The sequence below is a fragment of the Equus caballus genome, chromosome 29, assembly GCF_041296265.1.
Source record: "Equus caballus isolate H_3958 breed thoroughbred chromosome 29, TB-T2T, whole genome shotgun sequence".
Classification (NCBI taxonomy): Eukaryota; Metazoa; Chordata; class Mammalia; order Perissodactyla; family Equidae; genus Equus; species Equus caballus.
In genome coordinates this window covers 32,678,538-32,702,599 of record NC_091712.1, presented here as the reverse complement: position 1 = coordinate 32,702,599, position 24,062 = coordinate 32,678,538, and the positions used below count along the sequence as shown (strand labels likewise).

The 24,062-nt window shown below is 41.0% G+C and overlaps 1 protein-coding gene across 8 annotated transcripts in view; it reads right to left on the bottom strand.

Moving 5' to 3' along the window:
* The window catches only part of BEND7 (BEN domain containing 7), an 80,009-nt gene that overhangs the window by 34,976 nt on the left and 20,971 nt on the right, over window positions 1-24,062 (bottom strand). For all 8 annotated transcript variants that reach the window (XM_023632181.2, XM_023632182.2, XM_023632184.2 and 5 more), the window contains 4 exons: window positions 18,682-18,984; window positions 16,008-16,130; window positions 12,271-12,536; window positions 879-1,104 (listed from right to left, as the gene is read on the bottom strand). In XM_023632181.2, coding sequence (XP_023487949.1) covers window positions 879-1,104; window positions 12,271-12,536; window positions 16,008-16,130; window positions 18,682-18,984 — 918 coding nt within the window. The remainder of the gene's footprint in view (window positions 1-878; window positions 1,105-12,270; window positions 12,537-16,007; window positions 16,131-18,681; window positions 18,985-24,062) is intronic.

Sequence of the window (24,062 nt, the reverse complement as noted above, 5' to 3'; positions counted from 1 at the left end):
AAGAACATCCTTATGAGTGGTTCTAGTGTACAGGCCTCATCCAAAATTTCGTTTCCACGGTAGTTGTGTTTATGTTTGAGAACCATTTACACTCTTTTTCAAAATGACATTTAAATACTCCTATTATCTAAAATTACATTTTATCAGAGTCCTAAATAGGGGCATTTTAAAATTAAGAAATAGGGCTAGGATGTGGAACTGGACACACATGAGGATCCACTCCTACATGCAAGTGCATGGCTTACGTAGTGCAGCCGAGTTCAGACACAAGCCCACAGGCGTTAAGGGGGAGAGACCCATGGTCTTCTTTGCATGTAACGGGCATGACTCCATGTCACAAAACCAGAGAGCAGGTGGGCCAGCACTGTGTGGGGATGCACAGGATTTGGCTTCACACGGGGGTCACTTACATTTAAAACGTCTGTAGAAGCAAGGTCCTGGGAAAGCCACCTCCGAACTTTGGAGAGAACTGTTTTACTTTATTTTCAAAAAAGCATCATAGCTCTATTTTTATTTACAACTAAAACTTTAAGTAGAAATCATGTTTTGGTGAAATTCTTAGTTAGAAATTACTGAGAGGAAAAATACCTTCGTTTTTAAAGTCAATTAAGAAAAAAGTTCTTTTTGGTTCTGCAGCAGATCAAACTGGCTCTTAAATTATGATTTTAACAAATTAACATCACCTTGAAATACCAAATTCTAGTGGTATTTGGGGTGGTGAGTTACAGAGCTCACACCCAAAAGCCATGCCAGTGGGTAAGTTACCAATGGCAAATTAAACTAGCCTCTAGTTAGTTTACTACGATTCCAGCTGCATCTTTATGGAATGAAGGCAAAGCTTAACAAAGAACCCGTAAAACGAAATGATGCAGACCAACCTTTTATTGCACCCACAATATTTTGGTCTAGTCCTTTCCGGTTGTCATTGAGTCCTCTTTTCCTCTTCCCATTGGGTAAGGAGTTAGCCAAAGTCTTGTCATCAAAAAATGCACACACCAGTTTTCTAAACAGAAGGCTTCCTGAGCGAGTGTAGTTTGACAATATAGAGTCCAGCTGAGATTTAGGCATAAACACATCAAAGCCTTCAGCAAGTTGCACTTCTGGCTACCAAAAGAAGACAAATATTTCATTAAAAGCAAGATTTGAAGCATTTGACTTTGGGCATATGTGCAACCAAAAAACATCACTAGCTATTGCAATGTCCATATCCTGCAAACTACATTCCCGGCTTTGTGTGCCAGTATTTGCAATTTACAAAACCAGTTACTAGTTATAATTCACAGAACAAGACGTTCTGATTCCAGCATTAAGTCTTGTTAAAAGCAACAGAAAGGAGTATCCTGAAAAAGTATTCTTGTTCTTAGAAACAGTCGAGAGAAAGCTGGATAATCACACAATTAGACAACTCTAGAGCTACACCGGACTTGAGGCTTCTGGGTGAAACACCTTCATTTTTTATATGAAGGAACTCAGGCCCAAAGAGATAACAAAAATGACTTGCAAAAACAATTTAAATGTACTCAGCGCACTACAGTTTACAGGTCACTCTCTCCTACATTAAATGCTTTAATTTCATTTGTGGAAGGACACCAATTTGGGGCTACCCCACAGGCCCCATACTCTTTGTACTAGGCCAGTAGTTTTTAGTTGTGGAACTGGATTTATTTTTCTCCAATGAAAACATATGTCAACTAATATATATAATAAATAAAAAGGATGAGCAGGTGTCCCAGGCAGTTTAAATCGACCCCTGACCTCTCCTTTTGGGAGGAAAATCTAAAGCTCTATCCCAGAGCATCTTTGGAAAACCAATGCACTGGTCACACTGCTTCCCTGCCAGCGATTTCCTGCCTGGGATACTGGATCAGAAGACCTAGAAGGTGCCTTTCAACTTAGACTCTACACATAGGCTCAAACATGAATAATACCTTCTCTATCAGCACGCCATGGATGTTTATATCTTGCCTTCTCATCTTTCAACCCAGCTCACATCATTTCCTTTTCAAAGCCTTTCCTAGGTCCTTTCTTCCCAAGGAGGAGGCTGTGTGCCCTGTGTCACTGCTATTGATTTGACACACGTATATGACTGTGTTTATTATACTGTATTATAATTATTTATTAGATTGTGACACTTCTTGATGCGTGGAACTCAGACTTTGTAGCTCTAGGGCCTGGCACATAGTAGGCACTCAATAAATTCTTCTTGAATAGATAAGTTCATTAGTCATAATCTAAACTATTAAGTTGTTTACTGCTGATTAGTGTACGGTCATTTTAACAACTTTAATATGAAGAAATGCAATTAGTCAACTTTCATTAGCAAAAGAGGTGGAAGAAAACCTCGCTTAAGTAAGATGCAGTAATAAAAGCTTATTCTTACATATCATATTTATCACTTTGCAAACCTGGTGTTCCTTTAGATTTTCTAAATCATATTAGAAATGTGATGATTCAGAATTAGTTTTCCTCTTGGAGAAAAGGAGTTATTGTTTTGTTTGTCCTGTGGCTTCTCAAAATGCCTAGCACACTATGGTCAGAGTAAAGAGGGCTCAGAGAAGGGCTTAAATTACTCAGATGATGTGGGGAGGCGTTGGGGCCCTGCCCCTCCCAAAAGGAATTTTCGACTGGCTTGTCCAGAAAGTCATCTTATTTCTCTGCTTCACTTTGCCATTCAACTTCTGGTCTCTGAAGGCTCGGTAAATATCACCAGAAAAACAGTGCTGTCAGGGGCCGGCCCCATGGCCGAGTGGTTAAGTTCACGTGCTCCACTTCTGAGGCCCAGGGTTTTGCTGGTTCAGATCCTGGGCACGGACCTAGCACTGCTCATCAAGCCACACTGAGGCGGCAACCCACATAGCACAACTAGAAGGACCTACAACTAGAATATACAATTATGCACTGGGGGGCTTTGGGGAGAAGAAAAAAAAAAGGAAGACTGGCAACAGATGTTAGCTCAAGGCCAACCAAAACAAAAGAAGAAAAAACAAAGTGCTGTCAGATAGTTTCCTGACGTTTGCATCTTGCTGCTGGTAAAGGCCTGCAGAGAAGGCTGATGGGAGCTAGGGGCTGTACCCCCAACTCCTAGAACAGAAGCTGGCACACACCAGGCACTCAGTGCATATTTGTTGAATGAGTCAATGTAGAATTATTAGGCTTGAGAGAATTTTACCATCATAATCTAAGATGAAGTTTTATTCATCACCAGAATTCTATTTTGCACATTCTATGGCTGCATTTAGACCTTTTATTCTAAATGAACTGATCACGGATTTTTGCTAAGTGCCCTGATATCATTTGAAAGCCATTAAAAAAAAGAATCCCAGTCCACTTTATAGAAACAGCTACTCACAGCTATTTGAGGGTGGAGGGTGGTACAGAAGCTCTTAAATTTGCAAGCGAGGAAAGAGAAAGATACCAAGGTATTCATATATCTCTGTTGGATTCTGATACCATCAAACAGGTGCTTAAAACTCAGCCACCTGACCTCCAAGACTCCCAGAATTTCCCCTTGGCCGCATCTTGCAGGACCTGGGCCCTGATGTGAGAAACACTCATCTGAAGTAGCCACCGGGCAGAACTAGCTGCCCATCTCTTCACATGCTCATAGTATTTTCTAAGAACTATGTTTCTGGAACTTTTCATACTGCGTTTATTTAGTTAAGAGTTTGTTTCTCATCAGAATGTGCTCTCTCGTATTCAGTATGTCCAACACCCAGTTAGTGCCCAACAGAGATTTGTCAGAATAAATACAACTTTAGGTCAGAATTCATTCAAAACGCCTAGCATTGACTTGGAGCTCTTTTCACCCTGCATAAAGGAGTGGGTCTGCAAGCCTTCCATGTGTGGTTCCGATCTCCATCTTCTAACAGTGCCCACATGCACTCAAAGAGCAGACCACCAAGAGAACTGGACCCGAATGAATTAATCAGTACTTACTGAGCATCCCCTATCCGTAAGGAGTATACAGTCGGGCTCGCCAGATGAGACATGTACATAAATCTCTCTGGTACAAAGTAGAAAGTGACAAAGGCTACGAGACGTGCAGGGCATTAGGCAGCATTTGGCTGGTGAGGGGTGAAGGCGTTCAGGAGGGGACAGGACTGCATTTTATCAGGGTCTGGGAGGCAGGATTTAGGAGAGAGGGATGCAGTCACTGTTTCTGGCATCTGCTGCAACTCCTAAAACTAAGTATCTGGAGGTTTCTGTGAAGCCAAGAAACTCCTATGGGATCATAATAGTATGGTGATTTCTGAGACGCTACCCCATTGCAGAAACCGTCAGTGCCTCCTGTTCCACAGTCTACTGCCAGACAAAGATTGTTATTTTGAAGGGTTCTTTCCAAGTCAAGGAACGTGAACTCGCCCAGTTATAAGCCCCTACAAAGGAGTCAGTTTTACTAGTTGAGCCAGCAGCCAGCAGCAGGAGCAAGAGCACAGGTGACTGTCTGCACTCCTCCTGCTCTTCACGTTCCTTCTCTTAGGCAGAGCTCTTAGCTGGCAGTGAATGTGCGCCAAGGCTCTCCAGGTGCCACAGAGCAAGAAACCAATTCCCTAAAAGAAGTGAGTAGCTTGACTTTCTGAGACATAGAGAAAAGATAACAGGTTAACTAATCTCGAATTGTCACTAGGGGCCCTTCTTATTTCCTCCATTTTGTAAATATAATCACAGTGGATTACAACCAGGTCATGATCCACAACTTTGCACATATATTAAATACGGGTGAAAACGCTTCCTTCATTGTATCCTTGAATCTCCTCTTTTTTGTTCACTGTCTCTAGTTTAAATGAGACCTCTCTGCTTACTAATGATGGCTATGCTGGAAACCACCACTATTACAAAGGAATACCATTTTAAAAACTAGACTTCCTTTGACAGAATCACTATTGGATGCTCACGCAAGGACAGATAGCTAGCATGCTCATTTACAGAGTCTACTGATTACTGAAGTAATATGATCTTTATATGATGACATCCAAAGTAAGGGGCAGAATTAATAAGACTTACAGTCATTATTTTAAGAGTTAAGAGTCTGAATTCCCACTATAAATTTGGATTTTCATGTATGTCTTGCCTATTTCCAGTACCTCAGCCACTTAGCAGAATAAAGTATCCAATGTTAAATTTTCCTTATCCAGTGGCATCACATCTTACACTGAAGAAGTTCTGGAGGCACAAACTGCATACAGTCATGAGGACTCCCGAAAATGTTCCTGGACCCAGGCCCATGGACAATGACTCTCCTCTTTCTCTTTGATTTTCAGTTTGGTCTCCCTTTGCTTACAAGCAGTTGGGATCAAGATCTTCTTTGGCTGGGGGATCCCAAACCCAGGTAAATTAAAAGATTTCCCCCGAAGTCCCTGTGAGCATATCATGTGATGCCCCTGTAGAATCTAAAGAAAAACATGTAAACAATTTTAAGGAGATTATACAAATTAATCACAGAGGGAACATTTCTGATATGGGCTATTTTATAGAAGGTTTTATCAATACCAAATTACAGTCAGCCATGTAAAAAGCTACATGTGGTTGTCGGTTAAAAGCGTAAAAAGAAGGGCATGAATATTCATATTAGGTATTGGCCCCAGATCTTCAATTGCAAATTAATAAATTATACACAATAGTTTGTATAATTAACTTGCTAGCTAGTCAAGTTTGAGACTAGCTCAAGGCTGAAACCCGCAAGAAAATTACAGATGAAAAGGTAGGATTCTCTTGAATATGACTAACTGATTTTGGACTGAAAACATAGAACAGAATTTATAAGAATGTTTAAAGGCTGTGGATTCAGTCTTTCTGTTCATAACACTATCACATACAATGATCCTTTATTCTCATTTAGTATTTATTTAGCAGTATATTAGATGCATTTCTAGGAAAAGGAGCTTTAGTTTATGAAAAGAAATTTTGAAAAACACAAGACCCCCCTCATAATTGATTTTACTTTGATCACAAATGTGATCGGCTTCTGTGTGAGAAAAACTGAAGTTGTTCCCTAGGACTCAGGTCTGTGAGCAAGTACTACCATTCCCATTTATTAAGTGCTATGCCAAGATCATGGCCAACGAGCCGGGTGGCCACAAGAACCCATTAGATTGAAAGGCAGGCCTGCTCTAGTTGGTCCAGCAAGCACAGCGGTTACCAGCTCAAAACGAGTGTGAGCTGGGGATGTGGCAGAGCTAAGAATCATAGTGTCGGATGGGGCAGAGGCTCCAGGTTGGATGCACCACATCAAGACTCGTATCGTAAGATGGGTGCTCCGTACTAAGCAAAAAATGCTCAGGCCAAAGTTCTATCAAAAAGTATGCGTAATCTATATACTAGCATATATTTCATGTCAAATAGGATAAAAATTACAAGAAGTCAGTAAAGAACCAATCCTTTATAGACTTTTTTATTTGACAAAATTTTGGTAGAACCAAGAATTTACTGTTAGAAAAGATGATACAATTTGGCTCCTTGAAAATTCCTTCATGCACTTGCATAATGAGACATTCCCAAGTCTTTTAGAGAAGGTTTTAGCTTTTTCTTTTCTCAGGTGGTAAATTAATGACTCGGAGGACTACAGCTTGATTTATGCTAAAGATATTTGAGCCAAAATGTTTAATACATAAGGTTTTAACCACTGCAATCTAGCTTCTTCCATCATAACTCCACTGAAACTGCTCCTCCAAGAAGATGTCCACCTCTGAGAGGCTGTCCTTGACCCCCTCTTCCAGGTTCCCATGCTGCTCTGCCTATGCTGGAGCTTACAGCCTGTTACACTGTAACTACTGATTGTGTTTTCCTCATATGCTCCTTGAAGGGCAAGGACTATTTCATTCATTTCAGTATGCTCTGGAAAATGGTGCTATAATTAACATTTATTTGCTACTTACTATATCCACACACATTACATGCGTTTTCAAATTTAATTCTCATCCTGTGAAGCAGCTACTATCATCATCCCCAATTTGTGGATACAAAAATTTAGGCTTAGAGAAATTAGGTAACTTGTTTAAGAATCCAGCTGATAAGTGATGAAGCAGATTTGAACCCGGGCTGTCTGCACCAGAACTTACGCTCTCTAGCATACACTGCCTCAATTTCAACGTGTCAGTGAATAAATTAAAATACTGCCTGCTTGACTGATCTGCTTTACTAGTGGATTACCTAGTGGATTACTTTATTTATTGGGCTAAGAAGAAGTTAAGAAAACAGATTCTGAATTCAGAAGCTATTTATGTTAAAAGCACCAATGCATTTTCAATTATTTATTTAAAGAATGACATGAAATAAACATTAACAAAATTATCTTAAATTGGTGGATGTCCATAGATTTATCTTCTAATAACTTTTGCGTAATCTAGGATTACTGAAAATATTCATAGTAACTACAACAAACATAAAAGCGTTTTCTATGTTTTTCTAAAACATTTAAAAATATTTTTAAAAACTGATCTTACTGCTTCACTAAAGCCAAAAAACAAGCCAAACAAGAAGCCAACGAAACAAACCTAAGCCATGTATGTCCGCCCTGAAAAACACAAATCAGTATATGCAACAGGAAAAAACTAGTAACTATAAACATTTCACAGCTGCAGCGTACTGGGTTGTGAAGCCATCAAGAAAGAATTAAATATTGTATTTAAATCTGAAACGTGGTTTTGAGCTTCTGCTTTTGCTTCTGTGTAATTTAGGTTTCCATTTTATTTAATGTGCTAATTTAAAATGGGTCAAATAATCCTGCCCCAAGAGAGAAACATTTCTGGCCACTTTCTTTTAAAAACACTATTTCTTCATGTGTATTTGTTCATTTATACTACACAGAAGTTTACTTAACAAATATCTATATTTATCCCCATAAAGGTACTTAGCTAGGACTACTAAGGCTTAAAAAAGAACCAATCTTTATTGAGTGCTTAAAACGTACCAGCTATTCTAAGTGCTTTACACAGATTCCTTCATTTAACTCTTCCAGTGGGCCAACTTTGAGGTCAGCACTGTTATTATCCCCATTTTATGGAGAGAAGACTGAGGGAGGTGAGGGTAGGTGTGGGTGCTCGGGGTCACATAGCTGAGCTTCCAGCCCAGGCAGCCTGACCTCAGAGGCTGCACACTTAACCATGAAGTTCTCCCCTAAAATATCCAAGTAAACAGAAGACAGAGCCATCGTCTAACCTTTCAGTTCTCCGCTGTGTAACAATCATCTCATGGACAGTCACTGAGCGTTGGTTGTGTACAAGAACCGTGCTAGGATAGGTGCCCGAGTCTTTCACTCAGTGGACAGGGCACACGAAGACGTGGCTCCGAGAACCAGCGCCACTTGAGCAGGCTACTTAGGCTCTCTGTGCCATGGTTTCGTCATCTATAAAATGAGGATAATAATAACACCTCAAAGAGTGAGGATGAAGTGCAATAAATTATTTGCAAAGGATAGCACCAAATATCATTATCATCATACAGTCCCTGCCCTTGGGAAGCTGGGGTGGAAGGAGGGAATTGTTGAAATGATACTGGCACCCTGGGGGGTTTGCGGGGGTGGTGCACAGAGGAGTAACAAGGAAAGAACAAGAAAATGGGAGTTAAACTGAGGAGAGAGTTCTAATGAAGGACAAGTCCTAGACCCAAAGTTTCAGAAGTTTATTTTGTATATTGCGCTTAATGCAAATGCAGACATGTTGTCATTTGCAGACTAAAGAATATTTATTGAGTACCTTTCATGTGCCAGGCACTGCAGTGGATTTCCCCACATACTCCGAGTCATTTAGTCTTTACAACACCCTGAAGTGTTGACTCTGCAGTTTTTTGATCAGAGCTCACTGTTTTCCACATTTGAGCAGGATAAGTGTTACCAGTCAGGAGACGGGCAGTCCCCCTGCAAAGATCTGCAGCCCCACACGGGCCTTCTGTCTGAGCTCCTGCACAGACATACAAATCTGTATCTGGGTGACTCTAAAAGTCACAGTGTAAAAAACATAACAATACATTGTGAATTTTTTTTAATTTACAGCAATTTTTTCACATTTAAAAAAGCAATGAAGCATGGATTTTACATATCCTTTTTTCATTGCTTCTGGCTCTAATTTTTCTCCTTGCTCCAAATGTCTAATGAACCCTTTGAAGATACTAAACTTACTTGTACTTCCATCAAGAAGCCCTCCTTCTGCTCTGCCTTTCCCTGTGTCAGTTAAAGAAGTCAGTTCCACCTCGTAAGCAACCTTAGTTTTCCAAGATAGAAATCTGGAGGTTACTTTCTACTGAGCACCAAGTCTTCTCTGTGGGTGCCTCCTAAATGTCTCTCATTTCTCCTTCTCTTCAGCCTCACTGCTCATGTACAGACTCTGCCAATCTCTTGCCTGGCTGACTAATTATCTTCCTCCTAGTTTCTTTGTCTCTAGTATCTTCTCTCCACCCATCATCACAACGCTGTTCCAGTTTCCATTCTAAAACACAGCTATGATTATCCCTCTTCTTGAAACTTGCAATGGCTCCCTAGCACCCACAAGATGAAGTCCAAGTGCCTTAGCATGACATATTAGGGCTTTCATGATCCAGCTCCATCCTACTTCTGTAGCATCATCTGCTACCAATCCCGGCCATACAGCTGTTCTAGGAACACTGCACTGACCACTTGCCCAATCCTGTAATTCAGACCTAATCTTCCCAATTCTGGATACTTTTCAGTGTCCATCTTCAAATACACAATTCCCATCCACATATATTATATATATATATATACACACACACACACAATTATATTATATTTTCTCTAATTGGTTTTACAGAATAATTCCTACAAGATTATTATATATTTTCTGTTTTCTCCTCTGGATTTCCACCAAATTTTAAAAGGCTCATGGCTAAGAAATAATAAAAGACTAGAAGGGCACCTAAAGTTGGAGGCCTTAGCACTGATGGTCCCATCACCTAAGGGAGTTGATCCCCTCAACCCCAGGAGTGCACAGGCCAGCCTCTTTAATGCCAGTGAGCACTATCTGTGGGCAAAATGTCTAAGGATCGGGCTCACTGCATGGTCCTATAGGTGCAGCTACAGTTTCCTTTTTTAATTTTTTTTTTCTTTTTTTTGTGAGGAAGATTTGCCCTGAGCTAACATCTGTTACCAATCCTCCTCTTTTTTCGTTTGAGGAAGATCAGCCCTGAGCTAACATCTGTGCCAGTCTTCCTCTACTTTGCATGTGGGATGCCTCCACTGCATGGCTGATGAGTGGAGTAGGTCAATACCCACCAGGATCCGAACCCACAAACCTGAGCCGCTGAAGTGGAGTGCACAGAACTCTGACCCCTCGGCCATGGGGCCGGCCCCAAGTGCAGTTAACAGTTTTTTTGAGTAGATCAATCAAATGGCATATCAGCTGGAAGATGTAAAGATAATATCCACATACATCTTTTGCTTTTCTTTAGAAGCACATTATTCTTCAAAGATAATCAGCACCTGAGTTTCCATGGACCATTCTGAATGCGCTTTATTAAATTTAATAGCTCTTGTTAGCAAAAATAATTAGGAACAAAAAGAAAATTCTTTTTACTTGGTATATAAATTATAATACTGATATTGGTAAAAGCACAAATTCCATTCTATTCCACTCATGTACATAAGGTCTTTATCAGACCTTCCTCAGTTTATCTCTGAAGTACATTTGCAGCTTAAAAATTAAAAAAGGAGAAAGGTCAGTTATTAGCATTAGAGCAACTCATTTAGGAGATGATTTATATAGCTCAAACGACTGCTCCTGATACACCAATGCCTATTACAAAAGAGTGCTTAGAAAATTCAAGAAAAATATACAAGTATTAAGAAAACTGCTTCAGATTGCACGTACTTTGCGCTGTGGAATAATTTACCTCTGTTTCCAAATATGAGACCTACATGGGTTTTGAAACCTGGGCCTTAGTTGCAGTAACAATATGATATCATCAAATCAGCTGACTGGTCCAGGGCAGAATTTTATCATCACTAATGATTTTTTGAAAATCAAGTTTTTAAGACACACGGACAAAGAGAACACATTAATGGTCACCAGCAGAAAGGGGCGTGGGGGTGGGCACAAAGGGTGAAGAGGTGCACCTACAATATGACTGACCAATAATAATGTACAAGCGAAATTTCACAAGGTTGTAAACTATCACAACCTCAATAAAAAAAAATTTGAAAAAAACTTTTTTAGTTTAGAAGAACTTCTCAACAATTGTAGCATGTGTTCATAGATGAAAAAAAAAAAACCAACAAAACCCTTCAACACTGAGGACTGGATAAAAGTTCAAAGAATTTTCCAGTCTAAAAAAGTCACAAGATGATTATTTTTGTCACCTCCCTTTATAAGAGAGCCAATGTGGACCCACGCTAGCAAACTGTCTTTCTGCAATTTAAAAGGGAATGCTTTCTTAAAATAGCAATTTATTTCTTATTTAAAGTTTAAAGGGTAGGGCCAAACTCCCATCCCATATAGGCCTGTAGGAGTTCGCAGCAGGATTCTCATCGTATGCAATCGGATAATAACAGATCACTCACTCTTGTGTATTTTAGGAACTCTCCCAACAAGTTGGAGCTCACAGCATCCGTGTCCTTTGATAAAGATATTGTAAACAGAGTACGCAGTTGCAAATATAGCACATTATTACAGAAATTAGTTTGTGGTCATAGGAATATAAAACGGCAAGTCAGATGGATATCTTAGATGTCATCCAACATCTTGGACTGCAACGACATTCTCGCTACAATATTAAAATAGAAAAACCTTTGCGGAGCGTTAACCTATCATTACTCGGAGTAAATGGCATGGCACTGCAACCTAATTAGCAGTGTAGCTTGCATCTATAAAATAGAATTAGCATGACTGCTTCTTTTTTATTATTAGTTTGTGTTTCTGGAAAGGTGTGACCTTATCTGTAAGGTTCTTTTCATTTATGTCCATCTATCTACAAAGGATTTAATTATGTTCTTTTAGCTCTCAACACTGAGGAAATTGAAAACGGCCACTTCAAAATTAAAAATGTTAAAGAAATTAGTGAGCAGATTATTTACATCATCACCCTTCTTTCAGAGATAAGGAATGGAAACAGGTTTAAATAAATAAGGCATAAGAATTTCAGGAGAGAAAATTCTAGGCAACGAAAATTATTAATAGTCTTCCTTTCCTCTTTCCCACATGTGCTTTGCAAGTTTCTCTGGTTTTCTTGGGCAGAACTAGTTAAGGGAAAAGCGTATTAATGCTATAAAATTCCTGAAAGTTACATCACATTAGCGTCAGCAGCCAGAAAACATCAACTTACATCTGAGGAAGGCGATTCGAGGACAATGCCAAATCCTAGGACGTGGTTCTCCCCAGTGGAGGTGTGCTTGGCCGCCTGGAGACCAGACTGCTCAGAGGCCACTGCTGTCTTCTTCTCAGTTTCTAACACAGTGGGCTTCTGTTTCACAGTAAGAGGTTCAACAGTCTTTGGGGGCACTTTTTTCTTTTTATTTCTCTTGCGTGAGACAGCAGTTCGCTGGGAGCATATAAGGGAAATTGGGGGCTGTTGTCTGTTTTGGGTTCCAACTGTGAACAATAAACAAAAATATGGTACAGGCACTTGTGTCTAACTCAGGAAACTTATCCCCCGTCTATCTATGTGCCCCACAAACTGAGACTGAGGTGGGGCTCACTCAAGGATGAAGCACACCAAAATCAATCTCACACTGGACTTGAAGGTTACCAAACGCAGGCTCTGGAGCACTTCAAAGTCCTACAGGTAGAAGAATACCCAAGAGAAAGCCCCGCTCCAGATGCTGGTGAATCATGACACTGCTGCTACTGCTGGGTTCAGTGGAAGAAAAGGATTATGAGCTATGAGAAAGCGTTTGAACATGATCTTACAAATCATATGACATTTTTATATAAATGAGAACTCTAGAATTTAAATGGAGGTGCAGATGTCCAGGCTTTCTGGTAAGCCAATCTCAGGAATATTACAACTGTCATTTGGGGCTAAACTGATCAGTTGCTAGCACTCCAAAGGTGCCAAGAGTGACAAAGATTGGGCAAGGACGATCTGGGCAAGACTGATCAAAAGAATCAGTCTGGAATGACTAGTAAGCATGTACCAGCAAGCATGTGGGCAAAGTCTGCCAGTCACTTATCAGTCCAGTAACTCCTTCCTCACAAACCAATACTGTACACACATCAGCCATCTCCAGGGCCCTACAGAACTGGTTCAGACCAGGCTGCTTCTCCACATCTCAGTTCTACGGAGCTGAAAAATAGGAATAACAGAGCTCTGCACAAGTCAAGAAAATTAGTAAAAGCCAGAAACAGTTTAACTTCCAAAGATGGAAGCACTGAACAAGGACTAAAGACTTAAACTGACTTTGTACTTAAGGAAACCAAGGATGGCAATTATAGTTTTCACAGGTGCTCTTTGGGAAGTCATGCTTGTCAACCAATCAAAAACACTCTAATGAAGTTTCATTGGAAAATACTGGACTATTATTTACATCTTCACGTGTTCATATGGCTCACTAAATACGACCATAGCATATGCCTCCTTTTTTTACAGAAAGACACCTATAAATATAAGCCAAATGAAAACTAAAGAGCTTTAAATGCACGTAAATATGGACCATTTCCAGTCAGTTTGCAAATAAAGAATATTTATACTTTGAACTTGATATTTGCATCTCCAGAAGGAAAAGAAACTTATAAATAAGAAACATTAGAAACAAACTCCATACACTGCATGTGATCCTGAGAAGTCTGTAAGCACCTGTGCAGTCATTAGTCTAGCTCACTGGGTCTCGATCTTTGCTGCATGTCACTGGCTCCGCCTCACCCCAGACTGACTGAAATCGGAAGTTCCAGGGGTGGACCCCGGGCATGGGGATTTTGTTAAAGCTCCTCAAGTGATTGCAACGCGCCAGCCGGAGTGGAGAACTCTGCTCTGTTCTATCCGAATTTGCACCCAAGGCTAGGTCTCCAGCCCCAAAGCCTAATGGACAACGGAAACAATTATCAAGATAATCTAGAACCCAAGCCTCTCCACACCTCATTATTCTAAATTAAAGGTGGAAATGTTTTTGGTTTAAAGAACACAGGGACTATCTGATTTTCCTCTCTTTTTGCAAGTCTGGACACAGCCATAGTCTCCGGCACCCAGATCTTACTGCTTGATCTTATTCTTTGTCTTCTCCCTAAAGCAAAGGTGAAACTTTCTAAATATAGGTTAAATCTAAGTTTTATAGGCAATAAACCTTCAGTAAATCTACCCACACAATGCAAATTCTTAAGTTTAAGAAAATTAAAGAAGAGTAATTCATTCAGTTTATCCTTTCTGCTCTCCTATAGCTTTGGAATCATTCACCACCCGAATCTGCAAAGGTTCGGAAAAGAAAACATGGTCACAAAGTGGTATTTACTTAATAGATTCTAAAAAAGGCTGCAGTCAAGGATTTAAGTGGCTGCGATTTGTAGTTTGCCATTTCGATAGTAAGGAGCTTAAGTAACAAAATAAATCATTACAATTTCATATGCATATTTTCCTAAGTGCTAACAAATTCTTCCTCCGAGAAAAGAATCCGTACGTAATGAAGTAACCTTTCTCTCTGAGCTCCTGATTTAGGAGACTTTAATCTCTGCTAGGTTAATAAGAACACAGATTTTCAAGGTAAGTTAAATGCTTACTGGCCTGACCAAAACGTTTATTTTTTTTCCTTGGGATAAAACCAAATTCAGGACCAAAAAAATTAGATGTTGCTTTTCAGAAAGTCTGGCTCACCTTACTTTCATATGATTGTGGGTGACTGATACGTCTAAGTATTAAGCTTTTTATATCAAAACCACATCACCGAATACTACAATTTTACTAGAATTCACGAAATGGCGCCAAGGACAACTTCTGAATGATGACCTTCCTGAGTACCTTTGCGATGAAGGGTGGGAATGCTGCTCATCCACGACTGTGCTATTTTCCTGCTCAAGCGGCAGTTTTGCCTGACAAGAGACGCTTAATAAAATGATTTATTATTTTCTGTGCCTGTGACAAAAGAAGTTCTGGGTTTTTTTCCCTAATTGTAGAGATTAGAAAACACAGCCACTATAATGAAGACCTAGACTTCAGACTTCCATGAAACTCTCTTGGTCTTTATAACACTAGGGAAATAGCTTATTTTCGTATCATGCTTTACGGAGCTCATTTACATTTACTATCTCAACCCTAAGAGTTAGATATTAAGACTCCAGTTACAGATGAGAAATCTGAGGCTGAGAGAAGTCATACGGCTGTAGGAGGAGGAACTGGGACTCTGACCCCAAACTGCAAATGCACTGCTCTTCTGTTCTCCAATTGTCTAACAGGAGTGAGAACAAAAAAGGTGTCACGTAGATAAAGAAGACAAAACGTGAGGTGTCTTTGAGCTTCTGTGCCCTGAATGTGAGGGAGAAAAGCCACAAGCAGAGCCTGAGGTCCACCACTTCTTGTCCTCTTAGGCTCTTGAATATCTTCACCAGCGGAGCCCCTACCTCCTGAATGGCTCCTCCACGCAAAAAATAACGCGTGGCTGCCCTACTGTCACACCGCCCCCCACAGGGACTTGTGCAGGAGTGGGGGTTGTTGAGACACAAGCAGCCCCCAAACTGAGCACCTCAGGAGGCAAGATGAGTCATCCTCATTTTCTTTCCTGACATGAACCTCTTTGTTGATTCACTTTAGGAGAATGAGCTGAAGAACTCTGCCCACCTTCAGGTATAATTGTTTCAAAATTTAAGTAACTGACATTTGTGAGGTCCTAGGACGTCAGAGGGTGAAGCATATGGAGCCCAGGTACATAAGTATATGAGTAGTATCATTAGCAATAAAAAATTTGTTAGATTTGCTGAAGGAAAAATGGGTTGGAGAAAAAGCTGAGAAGATGGATACTTGCAAAAGCACAGCAAGGCAGCACGGTGGGAGGAACTAAACAACACAAGCACGATAAACTGAAGGCGTCAGATGGCATTCAGAATCAGAGGACTCGAGGCAAGGCCTCATCTTTGTACCTGCTTGAATTTGCATTAATTTCCGCATGGTCTTGAGTTCTTGGAGAATGGCCTGCAACGTGGACTGGCAGTTACAAGTGCAGCAGGTGGAGCCAGCTGACGCAGTCACCACGGGAAGTTCTCCTGAGCACGAAAGAAAAGCATGACAGACTCCGCGCAACAACAAAATCAGAAAGAGGGGAAAAAAGAAGCGATCTTGACGGTATTTTGAAGCACGTGCAATCACTATGAAACCATGCCTATGGAAAACGTACCTATAATTTTCACAACCTAAATTTGGGGGTCTGACTTTATCTAATTATCCAGGCTTCTATACCGTAAGGCGTGCGCTGCTTCACAGGGTGGTGGAGCCTGCCTGAACGCACGCACACAATGCAGGGTCACAGCAGGCCTCCCTACTGTCACACCAGGTCATCTCAGATAACAACACTATAAAAATTCACTAGAAACACACACATGCTATTTTGCACAGAAAAACTAGCTCTGAGAACAGCCTTACAAAGAAACTGGTAGCCGTGTGTGTTATGAATTCATATTAAGAATTAAATGTGTCTAACTACTAAAAAACAGTTCTAGTAGTAAGCATGTTATTTCAAAAATTAAAAACTGCCAACACATTAAACGTTTAGAACGCTCTCGGGGTGCGGTGCCTTGGGGTGGGAAAAGTAGGGGGAGCAGGGATGGAAGTATATATCTGAACTGGATGGGTCAGAGGGTGGTGCTGGCATGCTGGCTTTTCTCCAACTTAAGATGTTCCTCCATCTTTTTTCCATTCCCATTTCTCACATTTCATTTTAGTCTCTTTTTTACTGTTTAAATTTAATGTATTTTTTCCTTAATAAAACAATCTCATTCTGTTTTTCTTATATGTAAAGAAGTATCTCCTTATTGTCCTTGGAATAAAATAGAACATTTGGAAAATCATTCTTTCACTGGAGTTCCTGCTAACATCAGTATCCAACTGACCACTATAAAGAGGACCAGTCTAAGAGACTGCTACCACTTATGTTTTTTCAGAGGTGGAAAAGGTAAGTTTTAGTCCAATTACATCTTTTATTATACATTAAATATAATTTAAATCCTACAATGTGCATCACTTGGGGATACCATAGAAAAACTGACCACAGTAAAGCCATGAAAGACTTAAAGATAACTTAATGTTTGGAGTAACACAATTATTTCCATTCAAAGTTGTAACAAAACCGAGATGTCACAACTTTAAAACTGCAAATAATTCCAATGAAATACCAAAGTAGTCACGGTTATACAGAATGCATTTCTACTGAAAATATGCAAACCATAAACATAAAAAGATCTATTTTTAAAGAAATAGGGAGGAATTTATGTTTATAACTTATAACACTAATAACATTGATAATATTTTCCAAACTAAATCTCCCATTCTTGTTGTATACTGGAAAATGGAACACGGTGTACCCAAAACTTATTGATGTGGGGTTACTAACTTCAGACAAACCTAAGGGCATTTTATTTCTCTTTGTCACTTCTTCCATGGCAGTAGAATTAGGAGGGCCTTACAGAATATTCCTAGTCACTATCCTAAGTCTGTCTTTATCATTTTTAGAGGACAAAACCAACCCTTTTCAGCTTGTTATAAATCATTTTCTAATTTTAAAGAGAACTGACTTTTTATTTTTATGGAGGAGTCTTTAAAGAGCCATCTCCCTCTAACCTGGCAGCACGCCAGCATGAGAATCTGATCCTGGCTTATGTAATATTGAGAGACAGAGAAGACACCCGTCCATCTCTCGGGGTCCCTCGCTGTCTCATCTGCAGTGGCTCAGGATGCCTTTTCACGCCTATGAACTGGTTACTGCAAATTGTGGTTTAAAAAGAAAATCAAAACAGTTCTCTTTTTCCTGAAGATTGATGAACAGGAAACAAAATCGTTAACTTCTCAAGGAAACTGAAAATGCATTCTTAGTTTTCTCTTGCTCTCTTTCGTGAAAACTACAGATCTGCACATCTATCCATAATTTATAGAACAAGTAACATGCAATGTCACTGGATGGAGAATTTACATGATTGGAAAAGTCACCAATTTTTTCCTTACGCTTTGAAAAAAAATTTGCCATTCGATTTTTTTCTTAACAATTAGGAATTCAAATTAAGGAAATTTTACTTTAAAGGAATAATTTTCAACCCTAATGAAGCAAGTTATAAAATACGGATCATTTGGTTCAGCAGCTTGAATGTGAGGTCCAAGGGCAGGGGCCACTCGGGAGGCGGGGTCATCAGTCTTCCCCTTAACTAGGACTTCCGATAACGAAGAAAAGCCAAGAAGTAAGCAAGAGGATGCACTAATAACACACCACATGACCAGGAAGCCTCCTTTAATGACAAAGGGGAGCTCTTTCTTCCCTAATGTTCAGTCTTTTGTGACAATAATTTCCCAGTGATAGCTTTAACTTCTTAAAGGGCTAAAATCTCTGCAAAGAAATCATCACTTCCAATACAGAACCCCCAGTCTTTCCTGATTCTCAGCTCTGGCTTTTTATACTCTTCAACTTCCTTTTTAAAATAACTCAGCTAAGGCAGGTGATTAAGGAAGGGTTTAATATATTGAACTCAAAGAACATAATGAATATTTAGAAATGAAACACATTCGGACAACCCCCTTGAAAGGATTCTGAATGTCTGACAATGACCATACCGTTGGAGCTCCCAGCAGTGTGGGGCTGACTCTGGAAGGTTCTGGAACGGGTGCCATACTGCCCTGAGAACTGCCCGCTTTGGGGTGATAACTCGTTCCATGCACCACGTGAACAAGGGTTGAGGTTCTGGGGGGCCTCAGCAGAGGAGTTCAAACGCTGAGGCCAGATGGAATCCAAATCCTGGGGTTCTTCTTTTAACTTTTCTCCTTCCTTGCCCACACGCTGATAAATCCTTCCAGTGCTGTCATTCAGTAATCTTCTCATTCCTGTAATTTGCTTTTTAATTTCCATGCTTTCATCTCCTAATGGAAACAGGGTGGAAGATATCACGCAAATTAGCAAAAGAAAAAATAATCCACCACCAAAAAAAAACCCACCCCTTGTTCGGAAATGGGAAAGATTACTGATTCCAGAAGCAGGCTTCTAGAAATTTAAGTAATCCATAAAAATTAAAGGCAAGAAAACTGGGTATGGTCTGAAGAAACTGACCATCTTCCTGGTACATCTCATTTTAAACTCTGGCCAAATTCTCTTATGATATGAAAGGTTTCCTGAGTGGGTTTCATCTGGAACTCTAAATTCCCTCTCTGGAAGTGTCTTCTCAGTGAGGGAACAGGCTGAGGTGGAAGACCAAGGACGAGACCACAAAACCAACATCCTCTGCGTGGATCTGCCATAGCCACTCAAGTGTGCTGGACACGGAGGCCAGTGGGGCAGCTCTCCGACCCCTCGGCAGTCAGGGGCAGGTACCAGGAAGAATGTGTGGCATTCACTGGGGTGGAGAGCTTTTTGATGATAGGCTGTTGGCACAGCAGCAGCACCATTAGCAGAAGACGCACTCCAGTACGAACGACGCTATTGGTAGAGATAGCACCTTCAGAGATGACAGTGAAGGGGCAGAGAGACACTTAGGGCAAGGGAGGAGGGCTCTGTTTTTCTCGGTCCCCAAATCACAGGTAGACGCCTCTGGAACTGCCTTAGCCCAGTGACGCTGAGGGGTCCCTGCCCACTCCAGGTACTGGCTGCACGATACCAGAAGGGGGAAGTGCGGCACCCCCCTTGCCCTCAGCCCCCTTCCTCATCCTGACCACCCCAACCCCGGACCTGCCTGGACCAAATCACCATCATCTCCACTTTGTAGCCAAGTGCAAAATAGAACAGGTTACTTCAAACCCTACGTCACCTAAACTCAGTTCTTATTTTTTAATTGTGGTAAAAAACACATAAGGTAAAATTTACCATCTTAATCAATTGTAAGCATCAGTGAAGGACATTCACATTGTTGTGCTACAGACCTCTAGAACTTTTCAACTGACTTCTTTTTTAAGATTCTTTTTCCCTCAGGAGATTTTTTCTTTTTTTTGACCTAAGGTATCTCTGTACTGCCCTGGAGGTACTTAATAAATACTCCTTAAAGACGACTCTAAAATTACACAGATGTAAAATATTTTCTATAAATAATAACATTAGAGGATGCCGATATCCATTAGGAGCTCTTTCAAACATTCTATTTCTTAAATTGTGCACCAGCGAGTATCTTCACAAAGACTAAGAGAAGTGGATTTTTTTTTTAACCTGGGTATTAAAAATAAAAGTCTTATGCCAGGATATGGATACACACTCATACAGTCACTCTACTAAATGCTTGAAATTTGAACTACAGGGAAAAAGAAAAGGCCCACAGAAAGTATGTCTTAGGAAAAGAATAGGCCTTGCAAATAAATATAGCACATTTAATATAATGATGTTTTAATGCACTTAGCATCGTATCAGACAGTTTTCTCTGCAGCACTGGTAACGGTACAATGAATCTAGATATTTTGTACTGTCTAGTTAGATATTTACTCAATTAATATACGAATACATTACTGAAAATAAGGGAACTTTTATACACTGCTTTGAAATAACTATCTTCAATTTTTTTTAAGTTTTTATTTTATTTTATTATTTTTATTTTTTGAGGAAGATAGCCCTGAGCTAACATCTGCAGCCAATCCTCCTCTTTTTGCTGAGGAAGACTGGCCCTGAGCTAACATGCGTTGCCCATCTTCCTCTACTTTCTATGTGAGACGCCTACCACAGCATGGCATGCCAAACATTGCCATGTCTGCACCAGGGATCCGAACCTGTGAACCCCAGGCCGCCGAAGCAGAACGTGCACACTTAACCGCTGCGCCACCGGGCCGGCCCCCTATCTTCAGTTTTTAAAATGATAATAGAAATATTAATTCTGTCTTTAATATCTAACACAAGTGAACACAGAAATAACACAGACTTACAAATTTACAATACTGCTAAGTGTTGGCATATGCTTAAGAGGAGAAATATTTTAATTTGTAATAAACTCTTTTTACTTCTAACACCTGTGAAAATTACAATATAAAAACAATAAATCAGCTTCCAGATTTTACGAGAATGAATGACCAAGCACGATTTAAATAATGCAGAGCCAGCAAAATGTACAACTTTCTCAAGATGTCTATGGAACAGGGTGTGTCTGGAAGAGGTCCCAGAGGAATTCTGAAAGATGAATCTAAGGCAGAAGGGGTGTTAGTTTCAGCATCCAAACATACACTTTGCTGGCTAGTTAACAGCACAGTTTGGGTAAGAAGCAGCTTCCTTCCTGTGGGGTTTTTCTTTATCCTTGACCTTCTAGATCAGGGAAGCCGCACATGCATGAAAGGCTGCAGCACACTGATCTTAGCTGGCACTGGCTGGTGGCTGCCACTACCCTCCCTCGCGGCTCCCTGGCAAGAGCTGCAGCAGCCAGGCCAGGCAGAGGCAGGCACCCTGCTGGGTTCCCGAGTCGGTGCCAGCTTACGTCTCACATGAACCCTGACACATCAGAGCAGAAGGGAGACTTGCTTTTCAAAGGTTCCACCTCTGCACTGGAGATAGAATTCTATGATAAAGTGCTGTCTTTAGGGGAAACAAAAAGTCACAAGTATTCTGGAACTTTCTAAGAGCAAGTCTGCTTTGTCATGGACCTTAGTTTCAGAGTCCTACAACTTATACCTCTGAAAATTACAAACTGAAACTACAACTTGAGTTGAGCTTACTTTTTATTTTCATGTGGGGGGATGAGAACCCCAAGTCGAGGAAAGAAGGTAAAAGCATAAAGGGAGGTTCTGGTTGTGGGCTGCCCCTACGATGTTTGGAAATAGTTCTTCCAAAGTCAAAACAAAAAACAAACACACAACGACAACAAAACAGGACCTGGGGTCCCAAGGAGGCAGAAACGGGGGCTCTGAAGGAGGACAGCAGAGGCCACAGCACATCTGACTGCTTCACTCAGAAGAGACCTCACAGCTGACCTGACTGCGAAGACGTTTTAAAGGACAGAGAAGAGGAAACGGCCATAACTGGAGCAGTTGAGGAGAGGAAAGCTGAGCGACTGTGCGAAAGGTCAGAGAAGCGAGATGGGAGAAGCTTCGCAGGGGAGGCCGATGGGCGTCCCTAGAGGACAATGGACGTGTTCGAACGGTCTCTGGGGGAACTGACTGTCCTTCCTTCAGCCAAAGACGTTGGGAGCAGCCGTGAAAATGGGGGATGGCCCTGAGCCTGATTCTACATGCAGGTCATGATGGGCTCTGGCAGAGAGGGGGTGCGTTTCCTGGTATGTGCGGGACAGATGGAGCAGAGGGCCGGAGAGCAGACCTGAAGACTGAAAGGAGGGATGACAGAAAAAGCGGAGTCAACCCACACAAATGGAGAGGGAGTGGGTGCTGAGTGCAGGCAAGGAGGGCGAGCCAGCAGCAGCTCAGGCGGCAGACGCTGGGGAGGCTCAGTGGACAGGCCTGGGCTGGCGCTCCCGAGACCTGGGCTCGCCTCTTAACTGTACGAACTTGCTACTCGATATGAGACAAGTCACCTGCTATTCTCAGACCTCAGCTTCCAGAATCGTAAAATGGAGTCTGAACTAGACTGTGCTCCACCCCAGGGGTCCACAGAAGCAGACTGGGAGGAATGCAGGTCTTCCAGTTACCAAGATGTTAAGAGAGTACCTCCTGCCTCTGAAAGTCATACGTGTCCTTCTCAGAAAAAGTGGGCTGCTTCTGTCTGTCGCAGTGGAGCCTAAGCTCTTTGATTAAAAAACAAATGGTGGGAAGTACGTAAGAGATGAGATTTGAAGCGTGGGTTGACCTCCATTCTTCTTTCCAGTTCTAATTAGTCAATGTCTTCTCCACGTATAAATGCCAGGAAAAGGAAGCTCCCAGGAGCAACGGGCAATAAAGAAGCATGATTCTGGGGAAACCTGCGCACTTTCCTGATTTCTTTCCAAAACTATCTATGTCTTTACTTACACTCAACTCCAAGAGGCTGGATCTTTTTAGAAAAAAGAAACAAAAAAGAAATCTTACTAACAGGGATCCATGCAATGTGGCTACCTTACAGGTACAACAACCTAACTGGAATCCTTTTGAGCATTTAATAACTATACTCCTTGGACAAGGTCTAAAAAAGATTGCAGGCTGAATTCTACTCTTCACTAAATTTCAAGACTCTGCCAGATCACTTTCCCTTACATAAAGAATTTATATAATATATACAGAGTCTGGCAACACAGAAGTCATCACACAGGATCTCCCTTAACTTGGGCAGGAGAGAAGGATATACTACACAGAACACGATTACTCACGGTCTGGAGTAATAACAGAAGAAAAGATGGTTATGCCCAACCACATGGCAAGATGATATACGCCAACATCGTATGTCCACCTATATATGCCTTCTTTTTACAAAGGCTCACGAATAGTCACCAAATCTTTGCCCTAAAAATGAACTAGTGTTGACGTACAGGAACATGCCACAAACCTTTCTTAAGTAAATGAAAGAAATGGCTCATCAAAACCAGAAGGAAGTCCGGTAGAATTAAATGTGATACTAAGGTTATAAACAACCATTTATTAATAGGATGGAGTGAAAAAGTAGCAGAAATAAATGATTTCACAAACATTTATCAAGCATCTCCTAGACCCCAGAGATACAAATCATCTGGTACAAATTGAGGGCACCCCCCCAAACCTCTCAACATCTTTTACTCGAATCCCTTTATATTGGTTGGTTGCTCTGAAAAGTGGTCCTGATTTTTCGCAGCCTCTTGATCCCCTACGCCTCTCTTATCTGTGTGCCCCAGAACTCCACTGGCAGATAGCCCTACTATTTGTAGACAACTCAACTTCCTTGCTAGAACTAAAAGTCGGCTCTTCTCTGAGGATCCTGCTTCTCTGCAGCCCCCTGCATAGAAGTTATTCACCTCCCATTCCCCTGGGGCTGGGGAGGATGGCTCCCCAAAACATCACTCTTCCAGCCCCAGGAAGAAGCTCACTGTTGTTTGAGTTGATGCCACAGAGCTGTACCACCTTCCACTCTTCCTCCT